This window comes from Oryza glaberrima, chromosome 6 (assembly GCF_000147395.1).
Source record: "Oryza glaberrima chromosome 6, OglaRS2, whole genome shotgun sequence".
NCBI lineage: Eukaryota > Viridiplantae > Streptophyta > Magnoliopsida > Poales > Poaceae > Oryza > Oryza glaberrima.
Window position 1 is genome coordinate 579,409 of NC_068331.1, and position 19,490 is coordinate 598,898.

General features: G+C 43.1%; 2 protein-coding genes and 1 long non-coding RNA gene across 6 annotated transcripts; 1 reads left to right on the forward strand and 2 right to left on the reverse strand.

Annotated features, from left to right (window-relative positions):
• Positions 1 to 374: 374 nt before the first annotated feature.
• On the reverse strand, positions 375 to 1,011 carry LOC127776458 (uncharacterized). Its single transcript, XR_008018161.1, has 2 exons — positions 842 to 1,011; positions 375 to 728 (listed from the first exon to the last, which is right to left on the reverse strand). It is a non-coding gene; the product is annotated as an uncharacterized LOC127776458 (long non-coding RNA).
• A 4,443-nt stretch (positions 1,012 to 5,454) lies between these two features.
• Positions 5,455 to 11,213, forward strand: LOC127776454 (MADS-box transcription factor 50-like). 4 transcript variants are annotated; one of them, XM_052302827.1, is made up of 8 exons: positions 5,455 to 5,549; positions 5,651 to 5,943; positions 9,665 to 9,746; positions 9,870 to 9,931; positions 10,063 to 10,162; positions 10,280 to 10,321; positions 10,570 to 10,611; positions 10,822 to 11,213. In XM_052302827.1, the coding sequence occupies exons 2-8, from the start codon at positions 5,732 to 5,734 to the stop codon at positions 10,927 to 10,929; spliced, it is 648 nt and encodes a 215-aa protein (XP_052158787.1). In that variant the 5' UTR covers positions 5,455 to 5,549; positions 5,651 to 5,731; the 3' UTR covers positions 10,930 to 11,213. The 4 variants fall into 4 exon arrangements, with proteins under 4 accessions (XP_052158787.1, XP_052158789.1, XP_052158788.1 ...); XM_052302829.1 differs by lacking the exon at positions 5,455 to 5,549 and having other exon boundaries at positions 5,556 to 5,943; positions 10,828 to 11,213; XM_052302828.1 differs by lacking the exon at positions 5,455 to 5,549 and having other exon boundaries at positions 5,556 to 5,943; positions 9,665 to 9,740.
• A 114-nt stretch (positions 11,214 to 11,327) lies between these two features.
• Positions 11,328 to 12,617, reverse strand: LOC127776452 (expansin-A17). The gene is made up of 2 exons (XM_052302825.1): positions 12,374 to 12,617; positions 11,328 to 12,278 (listed from the first exon to the last, which is right to left on the reverse strand). Exons 1-2 carry the CDS (start codon positions 12,582 to 12,584, stop codon positions 11,635 to 11,637), a joined length of 855 nt encoding a protein of 284 aa, XP_052158785.1. The 5' UTR covers positions 12,585 to 12,617; the 3' UTR covers positions 11,328 to 11,634.
• Between the last annotated feature and the right edge of the window lie 6,873 nt (positions 12,618 to 19,490).

Here is a 19,490-nt window from a genome sequence, read left to right on the forward strand (position 1 = left end):
AGGCGAGCGCGGTGGTGGGAGGAGGAGGGCGACACTCGTCCCCGCCGGATGGCGGGATGGCGGTTGATGGGGACATGAACGTGGTCACGGCTGCTGCGGAGGATCAACATGGAGCAGGAATCCTCCCCGCCGTTCCCCAATCTTGCATCTAAATCGCCTATTTTGTCGTCGGCAGCGGAGATCGGTTTCCGCGGAGCTCGCTTGCATGGTTTTCTTGGGAGAGGAGCAGCACAATTGCGTGGATGATGTATTGACCGGCGACGGCGGCTATGGCCACGGACGGGTGGATCGATCGATTCCGCTGGAGGACAACGTTGTCCCATGACCATGAAGATCGAGAGGGCAACCATGAAACAAGAACACACACCAAAAGCTCTTAAAATTCAGAGTATGTATCAATATTCAAGATGGGGTCGCGGTGGCTGGGTACGAAAACGGAGCTCCCCTGTCCTCCTGGCCAAGGTAGGCGGCGGCGGGGGGAGCAAGGCCCCTAGAGGTAGGCGGCGACCTCAACGGCGAGCAGCAGCAGGGATAGGACGAGGAACACCCGGATGCAGCCGTAGGAGCGCGCCCGCAGCGCTGTGCTCTCCCCCGGCGCGCCGTCGGCGTCGATCCGCCTCGCAATCTGCTCTGGGCGCGCCACCCGCCACAGCGGCCGCCGCCATTGCAGCCTTCTTCTCCAGCGCTTGGCCTCGCGCAACGGCGCCATGCTGCAGAGGCTTCCCGCACTGCACCGGACAAATTAAATCAGGAAGAGCAAGTTCATCGCGGGACCTAACGAATCAAGAAGCAGCAGCGAACATGAACACAGGGGAAGTCTCGCCGAGGAGGGATGTCTTACGGTTGCGACGGCAAGCATGGCGGACGCGGCGCCCGTCAGCCGCCCCGCGGCGTGGTGCGCCTTGATCGGCAGCACCCACCACCCTTTGACGCGGAGCTCGCGACCACGCAGGAGGAGCTCCCCGCCGGCCTCCTCCCCACCCGCCGGCGCCCTGCAGAGACAAGATTGAGAAAGAGAGGGGGGGGGGGGGGGAAGATGGGAAATAAAGGCTGTTGACGTGGCACACTGACACGTGGGTCTCACATGGGTCCCACGCTGACTTAGCCACCACGACTAAAACCGGGGTTAAAACCATCGAAGGACCTCGGGTGACCGGTTTTGTATAGTTAAGGGATCCCGAATATCTGGTTTTGGTTTTGTGGTTTGAGGTTGTTTTTATATTCCGATGACAAGTTGAGGGACCTTGGGTGTACCTTTTCCATCCCATTCCCCCCATTCCGGCCTCTCACACGCTGCGCGAAAAAGCCCAATAAGCGGTGAGCCATTGCACGGCCCATGACACATACTCTGCCCAAGACGGATTCCGCACCTGCATTGGCCTATAAAAGCCTTGCAAAAGTCTTTTTGTGACCCCTCATTTATTGCCCAAATTGATAAGCATCTCTCAACCGTTAAACCAGATATAAAATATCTCTCAACTATCAAGACTAGCTTATTTTGCATTCTACTCCCTCCGGTTCTATAATAATTAACGTTTTGAACAAGGTTGAGGTCAAACTTTTACAACTTTAACCATCAGTAACTTTAAAAAATATTTAGTTTAAAGAAACTAGAACAACATATATATATATATATATATATATATATATATATATATATATATATATATATATATATATATATATATATATATATATATATCTTTCAAAACACTGTAATAAAAATAAACATACATTTATTTATTGTATATATTATAATAGAAAAATAAGGTCAAAGGTATAACCGAAGGGAATAAGTGGTTTGGAGTGCGGTTTAGAGCTTTTAGGTTCTCAGGAAATTAAATGGGACAACCTTCATTTGGTCTTTGGGGCTTTTAAAATAGGAGATTATTATTGGAGTGCTCAAAGAACTCATACCCGCATGTAGGTATCCGTTTCAAAATATTTGTCACCGTTAACTTTTTAGCACATGTTTGACCGTTCGTCTTATTAAAAAAATTTGTGAAATATGTAAAACTATATGTATATATAAACGTATATTTAACAATGAATCAAATGATATGAAAAGAATAAATAATTACTTAAAATTTTTAAATAAGACGAATGGTCAAACACGTATAAAAAATCAACGCGTATAAAAAAATCAACGGTGTCAAACATTTTGAAACGGAGGGAGTATAAACAACTACGCCCTCTCCCTCTGCTCCAAAATATAAATGATTTATAGGATTTAAATTTTGTCTAAATATAAACATTTCTGCAACATGTGCCTTTCGATTTATCCGGCCGGTCGATCTGGTAATATTTTCTACGAGTGTTCATAAGGCTGGGACTGTGGCTGCAACAGCTGATGTTCATCCAGTGCTTACGGTCTATGCCTAGAGAGTGAATTTGAGTACTCTTTTCAAACTAATCATAATTATATTCTTAATAATGTACTAGAAAAAGATGCCCCTATGCGTTGCAACGGGTAGAGCCAATTTAATTTGTACATACATATGGATAAATAATCACAGCCCATTGTTTCGTTTAAAGACTATTTTATTTGTGTGCAAATCTTTTATACACATGTTCTTAGCGACTCAAAAGCAAATAATGCAAAAAAAAGTACGATAAAAAAAGCCAAAAATTCGAATTCAAAATTAAGTTCTAAATTTTAAATTTTGGTTTATAAGAATAAGCATAAGCCAAACAATGAGGCCTTCAAATACGAGCTCGATTTATCGTCCAGCTTTATCCCAAGTCGGGCAGGAATTGATGATGTACGAAATCAACAATTCCGATCGTCCTTTATTTTAGTTGGCATGCTCTTTTCGAAAGTAAAGCTGGTTCTTATGGATTACTGTGACGGTATCCCTTGTAGTATGTACGAGCATGTCTAGAGACTGACTTGAAATCATTCTAACATGTCCCAAGAATAGATAATGCGTGATAAGCTACAAATGTATATATAAGTGCAAATAAACACATACTCTATCTGTCCCATAAAAACAAAGCTAGGATAGCATGTGATACATCCTAGTACCAGGGTTTACAAAACCGCGCGGCTACCACGTAATTATCGCGATTACCATGCACGGTAACCTTTTCAGTTTTTGAAACCACGGTATGTCTCGCGGTTACCACGCGGTTTTCGCTGTAACCGCACGGTTACCGCGGGGTCCGGCAACCACACCGAAAACGGTGAGAGGAACCCTGCCTAGTACTATGAATCTGGACAGATGTATGTCCAGATGCGTAATATTAAGATGTGCTATATTATCTATTATATAATTAAGACAGCTCGAAAATAAGTCATCACGTTTGATGTAGAGGCTAGAAAATCCCACGTTAATCGGAGAAAAAGAAAAATATTTAAACCGTTAGATCGTAGTAGATCTAAATTATAACGGTTGAGATTGATCGTATATATATAAAAGTCCTATTCAGGCTTTAGAAATTATATAAATCATGTTTGGACTCCTATTCAGAGTCGGATTCCCAGCCGGACAAAGTAGAAAGGTTCTTTTGAGCTTCTGGCCTATCAACCTCTTGGTTTTCTTCGAACATATAATTAGTAATCATCGATGCCAGATAATATACTCCTTAATTACAACAAGCTCTTAATGATTAGCACATGCTAATTTTAAAAATTATAAGTTATATGAGTTCTCTTTTGCTTTCAAGTTTCTAAACTTAAATACTACCAAGCACCTTTTAGATATTCAAACAAATAAGAACTAAGATGTACACGTCAATTTAAATTTCTGAAGACATCCTCCCTACATTTTTATATGAGTATCATTAAAAAGTACATTATTAAGATAATTTTAAAATGAGACATCACGTTTGCCCTACGGGTCTAGAAATTTTCACGAAAAATCAGAGAGAAATAAAAAGTCTACACCATTAGATCATAATAGATCTAGACTATAAGAGTTGAGATTTAATCGAAATAGGTGTAAAAGCTTGACTATGTTTTCATGAAAAAGCGCGAAAATAACATTTGACATGTGCTCAATAGCCTCTGAAATCAAAATCAGATTACCAAACTTAATTTACTGACACGAGACAATCACGTCCTATCCGCATAGCTAAATTAGAAATAGTATATATGCACAATTGACACGTCCTGTACAAAATCATGTGCAGGAAAGCAAACCAGCTGGGCAGTCAAACTCCTTCAACCATAAGTTTTGCACGAAACCGTTGACAATTTGGCAGGAATTTTAGAAAATAAAAAAGAACACAAATAATAATTATGATCGCTTTTTAAAATGTCAAAGACAATAAATAGATGAGGCTGTGGACGAACCGAAGAGAGTACATTGACAACGTTTGACAAGACTTCTAAAAATTATAAAAACAAAACTCAACAAGACAATGAACTCTAAGAACTACAAGGTCTAATTTTTAAAGTTCTAAAGAGAATGTGGTAGATCGAGAAATCAAATAAAGGGGTGACAAAGGAGTAAGGGTAGCGACTGAAAAATATAAAATTAGAAACACGAGAATGATATTTTTAAATAAAATCAGAGCACTATACGAGATTAACTAAAATTCTAAATTTAAAATAAACTAAATCTAAAATTAGAAAAAGAAAAAATAGGAGTTCATATGGAATACATTTTATAAATAAATAAAATTCGTAATAAAAATGAAGACTATTGAAAAATATAAACCCAATAACGATTAAGAGGAGGGACGACGGGCAGGTTATGGCGGTTGGCGGGACTTATAGAAAGTAAAAATAAATAAATCCCAATGATAATTATGTTCGATTTTCAAAATCTCAATGACAAAAAGGATGGGAGGCAGCGGGCAGGCCGTAGAGGAGTATAGTGGCAAAGCCGCTAATAGTTTGGCGGGACTTTCAGAAAGTAAAAAGAACACAAACAATAATTATGTTCGATTTTTAAAATCCTAAAGATAGTAAAGAGTTGAGATAGTAAACGGGCCATAGAGGAGTACATTGGCGATAGTAAACGGGCCATAGAGGAGTACATTGGTGATGTTTGATGGGACTTCTAAAAATAATGAGAACGAAAGTTAACGAGACAATGAACTATAAAAGCTACAAGGTCTAATTTTTGAAATTCTAAAGACAATGAATAGTTGTAGTGATAGATCAAGCAAACAATAAAGGGGTGATAAAGAAATAAGGTGCAGCGACTGACGTGACTTTTAAAAAACTATAAAATTTGAAACACGGGAATGATAATTTTAAATAAAATCATATGAAAAAAATAGATAATTTTATATGGATGCTAGCCGCGCAATTGCGCGGGCTACCCAACTAGTTCGGTAGTAATAGATTGGTTTCTTTATAGGACGGAGGGAGTATATATATGTATTTGGCTATAGCGAGCGCCCAGCATGTCAGTGACTGATGCAAAGCATATTCTTCAGAAAGTAAATAAATAAAGAAAATATAAAAATATATGTGGTATGAAGTGTGAAGCGGGCATTGGTGCAGTGGAGGAGGGGAGGAAGAAGGGCCATTTATGGCGAATACCATATATGCCAAGTGTTTCCAGGTTTGGGATGCTTTCCTTTCCGAGGAAAATCAGGTAACCCAATTCAAGGCCCCCCAAATCATTCATTCTTTCAATCGCCGCCGCTTTCTTCTTCTACTTCCCTATCCGATCCGTACGTCTCCTCTCCTCTGCAGCCAGCAGCGACATAGATCGATCTGTTCCCGGCCGGCGAGCCGGAGTAGATCTCTCGCATACCCTGCACGCACGTACTGCTTATGGCGGCGGCGGGAGGGCAGCAGAGGCGGCGCGGCGGGCGGCGAGAGATGCGGCGGATCGAGGACACGACGAGGCGGCAGGTGACGTTCTCGAAGCGGCGGAAGGGGCTTCTGAAGAAGGCGTCGGAGCTGTCGGTGCTGTGCGACGCGGAGGTGGCGCTGCTCGTCTTCTCCCCGCGCGGCCGCTTCTTCCACTTCGCCTCCGCTCCCTCGTACGCCACCATCCCGCCCTCCTCCTTCTTCCCTACTACTGTACTAGCTTATTAATTCCCTAATTTATTACTAAATTACCTCATGATATTTTTCATCTTTCTAATCTGTTTTTCACCCTTATTATTCCCCTAGCTAGTTCGATCCGTACGTGCCGGATTTAAAGATGGTGTCACGAGCTACTACATGAAATATACTGTTTCTGCTGCTCTACTAGCTGGAGTAGCAGCGTACTACTAGCTTTAATTTGATATCAGATTGATTTGATAGATCGATCCATTTTATTTTCTCACCTCCACACTGTAAATTGCGTCATATATAGCTTATAAAATCTCAGAATTATATATGCAATCTACAACTACTATATATGGAGTAGCTACTATTTCCTAGTAGTACTATATATTGAATTGATCTGTCATTCATTTCTATCACACATTGCTTTTTCAATTAATACACCAAACCACCACCACATTTACATATGCATAGGCATTATTTTATTTTTTTCTCATTTTCTATATATCCATCGGCCATAAATATACAGACACATGTACACGTAATTCTGTTTTTGGTGACAAGAGAGATCAATTAACTAATTTTCTGTTTTATAATTATAACTGTGCAAACAAAATATAATGCATGCTAACACCAATAATAATGTAATACCACACGTTTTATGCCATATAATGTTTCACAAAACCATAGCCTTAACCAAATTACATTACTACTTGTTGATGTCAAATTAGAGGTATAGCGATTACACAAAGCATTCATATAAAAAAATGAGGGCAAATTAAATCCATTGCAAATTGTTTGAGCTGCGGCAGATCATAAGCTATGAAAAAAAATATAATGAACAAATACGCCAAAACTAATTTTATGAATATAAATTCTATATCTGTGTTATTATTAGTGGTTTAAAACCCATTGCTGAAAAACAGATTAAGATGAAATAACTTTAAAATTAACTCTATAATTAAGTTTTAAAATTCAAAATTTGGCTATGACTAATAAGCACGATCGATGAAGAGACTACATAATTAACATGAACTATTTGTCATTATAAGATCATCAAATTGTTGGCATGTCAGCCTTCTTGCATGGCCCAAAGCATCATACTTTCATGTCAACCCTTTTTCGTGTGAAACAAGGAGGTAAGTCAAATATAGGTGCTAATTAAACATGCATGACTCATTCCTTGCAGGTGTGTATGGGGGAACTTTTTTGTCATATATAGAGTGTTTTAGATATTATATAGAGAGAATCCACTCAGTACCACTGAGTTTGTCACCCTTCTACAATCTACCACTGACATTGTAAAGTTCTATAATGTACCACCGTATTTTGTTCAACCTCTACTATGTGCCATCACCGTCTAGTTAACCTCTGTTAGAGCTCTAAAAAGACCTATTTGCCCCTAGCCCATTCTACAGGCATGGCTACCTCCTTGTTGTCATCAAGGAGGGCCAGCTCCTTGCTGGCGGTGGGTGACCGGTTGCAGCAACGCTGGGGACGGCGGTTGCAGCGGCGCCGGGGACGACGGTGATGGGGACGGAAGCGCTAGGACACCGGCAGTGGAGGGGCGGTGAGCGGTTGGACGAGGCGGCGGTGCTGCGGGCAACGAAGCCAGGACGCCAGTGGTGGAGGTGTGGTTGGCGGAGCATGGGGAGGGCGGCGGCGCTGTGGGCGACGGCGCCAGTACGCCGACGGTGAAGGCGTGGTGGGCAGAGGACGGGGAGGGCGCCGGCGCTGCGGGCGACGGGTAGGGCGGCGGCGTTGCGGATGACGGGGAGGGTGGCGGTACTGTGGGCGATGACGCCAGGACACCGACGGTGGAGGCATGGTGAGCGGAGGACGGGGAGGGCGACGGCACCAGGACGCCGGCGGTGGAGGCGTGGTGGGCGGACGAGGGGGAGGACGGCGGCACAGCAAGCGACGGCGCCAGGACATCCGCGGTGGTGGCATGGTGGCGAACGATGGGGAGGACGGCGGCGCGGCGGGCGACGGGGTCAGGATGTCCGCGGTGGAGGCCTGGTGGGCGGACGAAGGGAAGGGCGGCGGCGCTGCGGGCGACGGCGCCAAGATGCCGGCGATGGATGCATAGTGGGGGGCGGTGGCAGGACGCCGGCGGTGGAGTCGTGGTGGCCGGATGACGGGGAGGGCGGCGCCTGGTCGCCGGCGGTGAGGATTCATGAAATTTGGGCTAGGTTTTAGTCAATTAGTCAAAGGGCATTTCAGGCATTAAGAGAAAAATCAACGCTACAAACGGAGGGCAACTAACGGTTCGCTGACGGCGATGGTACGCAGTAGAGATTGAACAAAACACGATGGTGTATTATAGAATTTTACAAAGTCAATGACAGATTATAGAAGGGTGACAAACTCAGTGGCACTGAGTGGATTTTCTCTAGTATGTATCATAGCACAATTAACCGTCGCTACAAGCTAGCCATATTCTTGTGGCCTTTTAATTCCCACGCACTGAGATAGGCGTGGTATGCATGTTTATATGCTGCTGAGGACACATCAAACCGGCCTTAAAATGGTGTAAGTATGATGCCCAAGCCGTGTAGTATCATATTTGCTTGTAAGTTTAACATGATACACTAGCTACCTAACATACTACACTACATCAGAGAGGGCCAATTCAGAAACTATATGTACTATTATATGTATGTCATATATAGATCTAGATCAACGCTTGATATATCATAGACTCTAAGGACAACTATTTGCCTATGAAGAAATATCACTATATATTAAACCGTTTGACAAAGGGAACAATCTAAGCTCCTTGCAATTGGAAACACTATATGTGGTAGTAAGCTGATAGCCTATTTACCATAGAAAACATTTAATTATTAGAAATGGTCTATGGTTAGTGAAGACATTATACAGACAGTTTACAAAACATGTCATAAATATTTCATGTTTAGGGAAAGTTTCTGTCAAACTTTTAAAACTTTAACTATTAATATATACTCCCTTTGTCCCAAAAAAACGAATCTAGAACTAAATGTGATACATTTTGATACAACGAATCTGAACAGAGATATGTCCAGATTCATAGTAGTAGGATGTGTCACATCCAGTCCTACATTGTTTTTTTATGGGACGGAGAGAGTATTTTATATTAGAATATGTTTACAAAGTAGTATTATTATGACATTACTTTGCAAGGCAAATCCTCCTCTTTTTTCTTAAAACAAAAAAAGTATAAGCATTACATCTGAGAAATTATGTCAAAGTTTCAAATATTGTTTGACCAAATCTTATCCTAAATGTCAAATATTTCTGACAGGAGGAAGTATCAATTTATTTCATGTCTTATATTAATTGATGTTTTTTAGTATACTAGTTTCAATTAATTTGTTATCAGATAAATTAAATGTCAATGGTGGATCCTTAATTCATCATCTATAATGCTTCCTAGAATTAATGGACATCCATTTACAATTTAAGTTTGTTGAGAATAGTCAGTTTCATGTACATATGTAGTGGTATCTATTCTTGCTGAAATTTGTATTGTTTTTATTCGTTTCTGATACCGGTATCTTATTAGGCACAAATTAACGTATATAAGTACCGCTGCTATTTTTAGTGAAAACATTACTTTGGTCTGATATCCAGTAGTAGTACGTTCAGTTACTTGATTATGAACACATATATATTATCTGTATTTCCATGTAATAACTATTTTTCACAACTCTGGAATTCTTTTTTCAGCCTGGAGGGGACAATCGACCGCTACATTAGCCACACCCAAGAGGCGCCTGCAAACAAGAAGCCCCGTGAACTTACTGTAAAGGTCCTTGTGGATACATTCTGAATTCCTCATATCTATCAACCATGATCATATACTGTTAGGATCGATGACGGTAATGTGTGCAACTTGCATTAATTTTTTTTTCTTCACAACTACTGCATACAGAATATGAAATCTCAATCCGAAACCTTAGCAATGGAGATTGACACAGTTGAGGCATACACAAGGTAACTATAATAGCAATGATTATTCCTTATCAGAATATATATGAAATCATGCAGACTGGCAATTACTATATGTTCCTAATTATTAGGGTGGGGAAATTCACATGACTAGATGAAAATGATTTTTCACGTAGGAAGATGCAGGGCGAAAACCTGGAATCATGCTCGTTGCAAGAACTGCATGGCCTGGAGATGCAGATGGAGAAGAGCCTAAGCAGCATCCGTTTACAAAAGGCAAGCAAATGGTCGCAATGTGCTATCTATGTTGTTGCTGTTGTGAATATCTCTATGATATATGCATTTTGATCAGATTTACATAAATATCTTTCTTGTTGTCCGTCAACATTGCAGCAAAAGAAGCTGATGGATAAGATTTCACAGCTACAACAACAGGTATGCACTTATGTATCTGAATATAATATATATCAAAGCATGGCTGACAAGAATTATTGTTCTGAAAGAGGATTTTTGCATAACTTGTTAGTAATACATCAGTATGATTAGATGGAAACACTTGTTCGCCTCAACAAGCCGTCTCTTCCTGGAGTGTACTGCTTTACAAAAGATGTTGATACAAATACAAATCTCAAAAGATTATCTATATATCCATGTGTGATTAACTGACGAAACTGAACATGCAGGAGAAGATTCTGTCGGAGGAGAACGCACTGCTCCTCGATCAGGTATCATTAAAAAACTCATCATCAACCACACGCCTATTTACTGCACCTACTAGCTGCCGGATTAATCTGCCAATAATGTCACTGACATGTGGGGCAAAAGGCGCTATCTATCCAATGCAACTTACAGTGACCAGTGTTAATATCCATCTATACATGTCAGCTTTTGCATGATGATGAATCTTTTCTTCTTGTTCGTTCTTGTTTGTGGAGGGCAAGGTGCAACATGCTCCAATCGGGGCTCCAGCGCGCGAGATGAATCAGAACCAGCATGTCCAGGATATTGATGTTGACACTGAGCTGGTCATTGGAAGACGGTGAAAATATTCAGATTTTACAGAAGTGGTTGTGGAAACAGTTCACAGAAGAGAAGTGAATGTGTTGATGAGGATCAACTTGTTGACTGAGCGAGTTATACACAATTTGTTTGTAGCAAGTTGCTAAATTTATTTGTCGATATTATATAATCTTGCTATGAGGAGAAGGTAGTGGCGCCTATACATGCAGCATTGTATTCAGGCTTGTGTTTGACCAACAGACATGCTGTGCAGTTCGGATCGGATATACATAAACCAATCAAATTGAATAATCATATCAATTATGTATGTGGTGGTAGATCTTTGAAAAGAAGTTGATATATGTGTGATGTTCTCGATCAAATCTAGTTGGTGGCACGAATTCCAGAGTCCAGACAGCTATACACAGAGAGGAAACCAAACTTTGTTTTCAGGGATATATATATTTACTGAACTTATGCCGAGATCAAGTATACATCATAATCAATCCACCATTTTTGAAAGTTTTGAAAAAGGGAAAAAGAATTCTCTCAACAGAAGATGGATTAGCATAAACATTGAACTAGAAATGCATCCCGTTCTATGAACAAAAGAAAGAAACAGAGAGTCCATGAACTTTGACAATAGCTAGCATCGCATCGCATAGCAGAGCAAGCCAAGAAGAAGAAACAAAATGAAGAGATGAACCACTGCAACTTTGAACTCGATCTGATGATCGATCGATTGATGATTAGTAGAAGTTGTTGGATCCCTGGTAGCAGAGTCCGGTGATCCACCAGGGGGAGATGGCGTCGGAGACGATGATGGTCTGCTGCGGCGTGCTGTAGGTGGTGAGCTTGACGGTGAGGCCGTCGGAGTTGTCCAGCGCGGCGAACACCTGGTACGTGATGCCCCAGTTGTGCGCCGCCTGGATCCAGGCGCCGTCGCCACCGGAGGTCTTGACGGAGAGGGAGGAGACGTCGCCGGCGCCGCCGACGTTCATGACGTAGAGCAGCAACCAGTAGTGGTTCCCCTGGAGGCAGAACCTGACGCCGCCGGTCCTCTGGCACGGCACGCGGCGGTACTGCACCGGCACGATCCCGGCGACCCTCTGCGCGAGCTTGAGGAAGGAGGGCGGCGCCATGTCGAAGTGGTGCCGCGGCGGGTTGCACCAGCCGCCGTCGTCGTTGGGGAGGTACCAGTTGGGCGGGCACAGGTTGGTCCCCGTGATGACCACCGACGGCGACCCCGGGTTGCACCACGGCGACTTGACGCACCGCAGCTCGTAGCACTGCCCGCACCCGTTGCCGTCGGCGAACAGCGGCGTGCTCAGCGCCGCCGTCTTCGTCGAGTAGAGCGACACGATGTCGTTCGACACGTACCCGCACGCGCCACCTATATAGCAGTAGTAGTACATGCATTCGTTATATAGCTCGTCGGCGTTCATGGCCGGAGAGAAAAGCAAATGAAATGAAGACGATACTACGTACCGAAGTCGTCGCCCATGCCGGAGGGGTCGCCGTAGAAGGTGGCGGAGCCGTCGTGCCAGTCCGATGTCTTGTAGGGGGTGACGGCACCAGGCGCCGGCTGTTGCTGCCAGTACAAGTCTGTGGTGAAACCGGCCGTGACGACCTGCGCCGCCGTCGCCACCGCCAGCGCGGCGGCGAGGAAGATGGCCGGATTATTCCAGCTGCTGGCCATGCTATTGTCGTCGATCGGCGGCGAGGGATGTGCAGCTAGCGTACGTATGATTTGATTGTAGCTAGCTACTGGAGTATATATGCATGGGTACATCGATCTAGCTAGCTCTTGTTAGTTGGTGCCTGCCACGTTAATGATCGATCGCGCCAAATGTTGATGAGCGCACGATTAATTTGTTTTCATTTTTATTTTTTTAAAAAATGTGTGTGACTAATGCTTGCAGGACATGCTCGCCACGCATATTACTCCTACATATTAAGTCAGATATATTATTAATTTCATGCCGGCCTGCAGGCATCCCAATAATCCTCCTGAGCTTAATTTTCTTTGAATCTTATCCCCAGAAGAACCAAAAAAAAAAAAGATTGAAAACGTTATAAAGAGGTCAGATGCCCTCGTATTGAAATTTTGAAGGTCTAGTACACGGTTTTAAAAGTTTTTTTTTTTTTTTTTGAGGGAAGGGGGGTTGGTTAAGGCCAACTTCTAGGGCCGAATGGACTTTTATCCTCTTAGAATAGAGGAATAAATTCACCTGAGGTCCCTTAATTTGTCAACGAATCCGATTTTCATCCTTCAACCGAAAAAACAGATATAATAGATCCCTCAACTATCAAAACCGGTGCAAACGAGGTCCCTCGGTGGTTTAGATTACTGTTTTGGCTGACGTGGCGCCTACGTGGCTAATTTGACTCGGTCTTCATCTGATGTGGCATTGACATGGCGCTTACGTGGCAATCTGATATGAAAGCAATAATAAAACCCATGGGACCCACATGTCAGTTTCACACACAAAATAATTAAAAAATGGTGGGACCCACGTGGGCCCCACATGTCATCTCTATCCTCATCACCTTTCATCTTCCCCTTCGGCCTTCACCCTTCTCTCTCTCGTGGATGGCATCGACCGGTGCCCACCGATGGATGGCGCCGGCGGCGAGACGGAACACGGCGGCCACGCCACCTCCTCCCCCGCACCCTCCTCGCCCGCACCGGACGCGACAAGAACCTGCCATGGAAGCTCGCGGCGTTCTCGTCACCACCACCACCGTTCTCGTCGCCGGAACCCGAGTACGAGGGGACGGAGTGGGAGCCCCTCCTCCGTCGGAGCACAAGGAGCTCGCCTCCTCCCTCACGGAGCTCATCGTTGGACCCAGCCGCCCCGCCATCGCCGATTCGCCGTTGACCAGGCCGAACCCGCCGCGCGACGTGCTGAAGACGGAGGACGAGCAGAGGCAGCGCATGGGGAGGCAACGCCGTTGACCAGGCCGAACCCGCCGCCGGCTTGCCGCCCCTCCTCTCCCCGCCAACCCTCGGACTGCCACGGCCGTCCGTCGCCAAACGAGCCTTCCTCGCATATGCGCAGTACCGCTTGCTCGTGCCGAGGATCGCCGTGCCCCATCCCAGGCTTGACCACTCCCTGCCGCTGCCGCTCTTCTCGTCGGACCAGCGCGACGGGTCATCGCCGCCACGTAGCTTGCTCTTCTCCTTCTCCAGGGCGTTGCCAAGCGTGATGCCCTCGAGGACATCTCGCCGCTCTGCGTCTCCTCGTCAACTACGGCTAGCAGCAGCAGACATATAAGTAAAGCTCGCGGCAACCAATATCCAGACAGAGCCAAGCATATCGCAAATATAGCATCACAAGAGGGAATATTAATAGCTTCATTATACATATAAGTAAAATCCTTGCACCTATAACTTGCTCAATCAAGAAGCGAATTGAATATTTGAATCTGTTAATTGCATTTCCAACTCGCGGTCCGCCGGGACCTCGCCGGAGCCCTCCCGGAGGTCTAGGGCCCTTACGCCGCGGGCAGTGTGGAGGCAGCAGAGGCGACGAGGAGGTGCCTTCTTTCTTGGGATGGTCAGCCAGTCGGGGCGGCGGCAAAAGCTTGGGTTTTTTGAGGCGGCCGGGCGAGGGGAGGGGCAGCTCCGACCCAGATGTGACCATCGAGGATGTCGGCGGTGGCGGTCGGGCGAGGAGGGAGGCGGCGTGTGGCGGCAAGGCGAGGAGGGAGGCGGCGCGGCGACCGAGCGAGGAGGGCAGCGCCGTTCAACTGGGCATCGCGGGCGGAGCGGCCAACGGAGTGTAGCTGTCACGCTCGCTGGCGACCTCCTCCTCTGCTCTTCCTCCTCCGGCAAGCTCCGCCGCCCGCGGCCTGCCGCCGCTCCGCCCGCCCCTCCGCCGCTCCGTCCGTCGGCATGCTCCTGCCGCCGCTCCCCGCGAGGACGAGGGAGAGCGAAGAGGAGGAGAAAGGAGAGCCGAGAGGGACTTGTGGCTGACATTGGGGCCCACGTGAGCCCCACCATTCTTTTTTTGATTTATGTGTGAGACTGACATGTGGGTCCCACGAAGTTTATTATTTTTCCAGATCAAATTGCCACGTATGCGGCACGTCAATGCCACATCAGATGAAGACTAAGTTAAATTTGCCACATAGATGCCACGTCAGCCAAAACCACCGTCAAAACCACCGAGGGATCTCATCTGCACTGGTTTTGATAGTTGAGGGACCCGTTGTATCTGGTTTTGCGGTTGAAGGATGAAAATCGGATTCGTTGACAAGTTAAGGGACCTTAGATGAACTTATTCTTAGAATAGAATAGGATGGTGCTTGGGCTACAATAGCAAGCCCAGCCTGCAGGTCAATCAAACCTGGGCTTCAACAATAATGGGCCGAACCACTAGTCTATCCATGCACTAAAATCTCCTAATGCGGCCGATATACTGATTCCAAGCAATGAAGCAACTACAGCTGCATAATATATCCATGCGTCAGGATATATAAACCCCGAACGAAAAATTAAAGTATGTAATGGGAGGGTTTTTTTGGAGCAAAAAACTTTTAGATATAACTATAATATAATTTAAGTGTAACTATATTGTAACTATACTATAACTATACTGTAACTATGATATAATTTATATAAAACTTTTATTTAACTATGGTTTGGTTGGTTAGCATCAGGATCTTATGTATGACATGTGTGAAAAAAAAATTTAGCATTTTTTTCTTTACGCACAAATCTCGAAGTGATTTGATGGTCACTAATTAATATGGAAGTTTTGGGAACAAAATGCTTGCAAAAGTTTTCCAGGAGTAACAATTATGTAAAAAAAATGGCAGAGAAGCACGTACTGTTTTGCACGAATTTTGACGCCGAAAATCGACAGTCCAGAAAACAAATGATGTGGAAATAAAAAAATCATTCGGCAGATTTCTAGCGCTCCTATAAAAAGAATAGCAGAGGAGTCCACACTGTTTTGCACGAATCTTGCCACCCGAAATCAATGGACCACAAAACGAATGCTGTGAGAATGAAAAATCATTCGGTGAATTAAGATTGACTTTTTTCGTTTGCAGTTTGCTAGGACAAATTAAGAATATCTATAGGCTATTGGCGAGGTCGTCTAAGAATGAAGTGAACAAGTAATCTGCAGGTTGGTTGGTGATCGATCGATCGTACCCATACGTACGTGGTCCGTCATGCAGGTAAACTTTCCCATCCGTCCACCACATATGTATACATGTACGCATCAACATTTTCCTATATATATATCGCGCGCCGTCGTCTTCAAACTAAAATTAACAAAATATTTGAAATTTCTATGGGTACCTAAACACTTTCTCATCCTAAAGCACTAAACTTTTGAACCCTTCGTTAAACTTTAAGTCCATGCATGCTATTGACTCATTTGATACGGCTCATACAGTCATGCTCAATATTTTTGTCCCGTAAAACTGGGGTTACACACAAAATTGCTCCTTTATAGAATAGAGTTACTGCTCCGATCCTAAAAATGGCAATTTAAAAGCGGAGCGGCATTCCCACCACTTCTCAACTCCGCTTCACTCTTGGAGTAGGAGTTATATCAAACATGCCTTATATCTTTTCTAACAAGCGTTTTCCTTTTCCTTAATTAATGCATGGACATGAAGCAGCCCTATGGGCTCAAGGGTCAAGAATTTTTGGGTTGGAGACTCGGAGTTGAAACCGGTCGGAAAGATATAGGTAAGGGTGAGCATTTTGATCTCCCTGAAAATTTCTTGGAGCAAATTTTGGTCATCTGAAAGTAGAGACCGAGCGAATTGTGTAGTAAACAATTTGAGAACCAAGCTATTCGTTTTGGGTTATTTTGGTCTCAGTCTCAACCGTAATCGAAATTGCGGATAGATATAGAGGAGAAAACACACAAATCAAATCTCAGCAAAATTTTGGAGGGTGCTTGCACAGGTTGATGGTGGAGTAGGATGATGCAAGCGCAGGTTGGAAGAGGTGGACGATGCGCCTGTGAGCTGGTTGGGGTGGAAAAGTACGTGTGCTCGACAACAGGGATGGATCTAACATGGGAGCGGCGGAGTCTCAAGTCTCCACTATTAGCGCGAGGACTATGGTTGCCCCTACTAAAACTTTTTGCTATATATATAGATGAAAAGAGAGTTGTAATTTGTTTAGATCCCCTACTATTTATTTATTTCTAGAGCAGTCACTGCACGACGAGGCTACATATGCATGGGCAAAGGGGGTCGGAGGAAATGCGGGCCGGCTTCGGGCAACGGCGTAGAACAGTAGGACAGGCCGCCGCATGGACCATCTGGCAGCATGAGGCGACGACTAAATGCCAAGTACGAGCAGAAGCAGAAAGTATATATATATAGTTTGCTCTAGTGGGTATTCACTATGTATGGCTATTAGGCTGACTGGGCTATTGTTGGTCAATATGGGTAACTAAGGCATATGACCGGATTAACTGAACAAAAATGGGTAACCTGGACTTGTGTGTTGATAGATTTTTTGGTCTCGGTTAGTTTGGTCCTTGATTATTTTTGCTCACCTCTAGTGGTGCATGGGTGGATCTGGTCTCGGTGTTGAAGGCCCAGTCTCATGATCAAGCTCGATCCTGGTGGATCCATCTCTACTTCTTTACGGAGCTGTAACACTTCTACTTCAATCAGTTAAATCAAGTTTGTTAGAGTTGATATCTCATATCTGCGCCCATTCCATTCCAGCTGTAATAATATTAGCTCACAAATTTTGCTCAATTAGGTCTGAGTTTTCGAACAACGTTTGACCATTAATCTTATTAAAAATATTTTATACAAATATAAAAATATTTATGTCATGCTTAAAGAATATTTAATGATAAATCAAGTAACAATAAAATAAATAATAATTACATAAATTTTTTTAATAAAATGAATGGTCAAATGTTGATAAAAAGTGAACAATATTGTTCAATAAAATACAGAGGGAGAAATAAAGAGGCATTTAAAGATTAAAAAATGGTTATTAGGTGGCAGTGTGAGCGTTGGTGCGAGGAAGAAGAAAGAAACATGGGCAGAACTAGGTGGCCGGTTAGCTAGGAGAGATTGAGATATCGGCAATACATGCATGAAACAGGGACCAAAATTAAAGTAGAGGATAAGAAATTAAAGGCTAGCAGACCTAGCTAGCTTGCAATTTGCAAATCTCCCAAGAATCTCAAATTAATTTAATTAGACGCAGAACACTTGAACATTACATTCCCTAGGGCCTGCACCATACACCAATATATATATATATATATATATATATATATATATATATATATATATATATATATATATATATATATATATATATATATATATATGGATCATATCAAGATACATGTTTGCATGGATATAAATGTAACGCACGCAGCCGATCGATTAGCCACTGAACCACATAACATAAATGGTTGGCAAACATGTAGCACACAGTAGTAAATTTAGGCGTGTATATCTGCGATGAGTGCAGCATGGATGCATCAAACGTGGCCGAATGAAAGCCTCTCTTGATCAAACCCTCTTCATCCACTCAATTGATCGGTGCGCTAGCTGCGACAACGACTAATGCAATTAATCGTGCCTACTGTAGTGTGCTGTGCCTGATATGACATGGTTAAAAAAGAATGTGATCGTCACAAAATATGGTAACAGTTGTTGTTACTGTAGCTGAAATACCGTCAATTAACAACATGTGTGGTTAATTATTAGCGCAAGTAACTGAAAAAACAAGGTTATGATCTAATTGAAAGGAGTTGCATGTTGGCATCAAATTAATAATAAATTAATATTAGGCACATGCACATTTATATCTATCCATACCTACTATATATACATACATGGTAACATGTTTGGGGAGCTTAAAATTACGAGAAACAGTTGATACTACATGTTCTACTGGTTTTTAGTTATTTTCTAAATTATATAACTATGGATTCTTATTATAATTTAGATAGCAATCTAGTAAACTGTTCGAGAAAGTTCAAGATTCTGTAAAAAAAAAAAAAACTTCCCCGAAGATGATCATAACCTCTTTTAGGCATTGTTCAGCTATTCCCTATGAGGGATGAATAGGAGGACATTGAGGATGTTTAAATTCCACAGCTCAATAGTAGGTATGAAATTATTCATCTTTAAATCCCTCTCGAATTTCTTAAGAGTGGGATGATTAACCGAACAATACCTTAATTACTAAAACCTATTACTATACTTCTCGAGATTTAGACTTAGACTTTAAAAAGAAACTACAACCTCATCTTGGAAAATTATAAGATCATCTCTTTTTATTATTATTTTGGATGAATCTAGCTGGGTGGACAGATTCCACATCCTAATTAACCAAGTGAGTTGGCTCGCAGATAGCTTGTTAATATAACCAACACGGACGATCCATATGCATCTCTCTCAACCATGGAGAATTGGAGATACAGCAGTGCTACTAGTAAAGTAATCTGATAATCTGAAGAACATGATATATACTACTCCCTCCGTCTACTTTTTATAGTCATATTTCATCTTAGCACACAGACCAAGAATAAGTAATTCTACTTATCATACATTTAAACATGTTACCAGTCATTTCTCATAAACAAGCGATTCA

Coding starts and splice junctions, on each gene's coding strand:
- LOC127776454 (XM_052302827.1), top strand. CDS start 5,732: ATGGCGGCGGCGGGAGGGCAGCAGAGGCGGCGCGGCGGGCGGCGAGAG. Junction 9,747..9,869: donor CCCGTGAACTTACTGTAAAG/GTCCTTGTGGAT, acceptor TACTGCATACAG/AATATGAAATCTCAATCCGA. Junction 10,322..10,569: donor TTTCACAGCTACAACAACAG/GTATGCACTTAT, acceptor CTGAACATGCAG/GAGAAGATTCTGTCGGAGGA.
- LOC127776452 (XM_052302825.1), bottom strand. CDS start 12,584: ATGGCCAGCAGCTGGAATAATCCGGCCATCTTCCTCGCCGCCGCGCTG. Junction 12,279..12,373: donor CGGCATGGGCGACGACTTCG/GTACGTAGTATC, acceptor ACTGCTATATAG/GTGGCGCGTGCGGGTACGTG.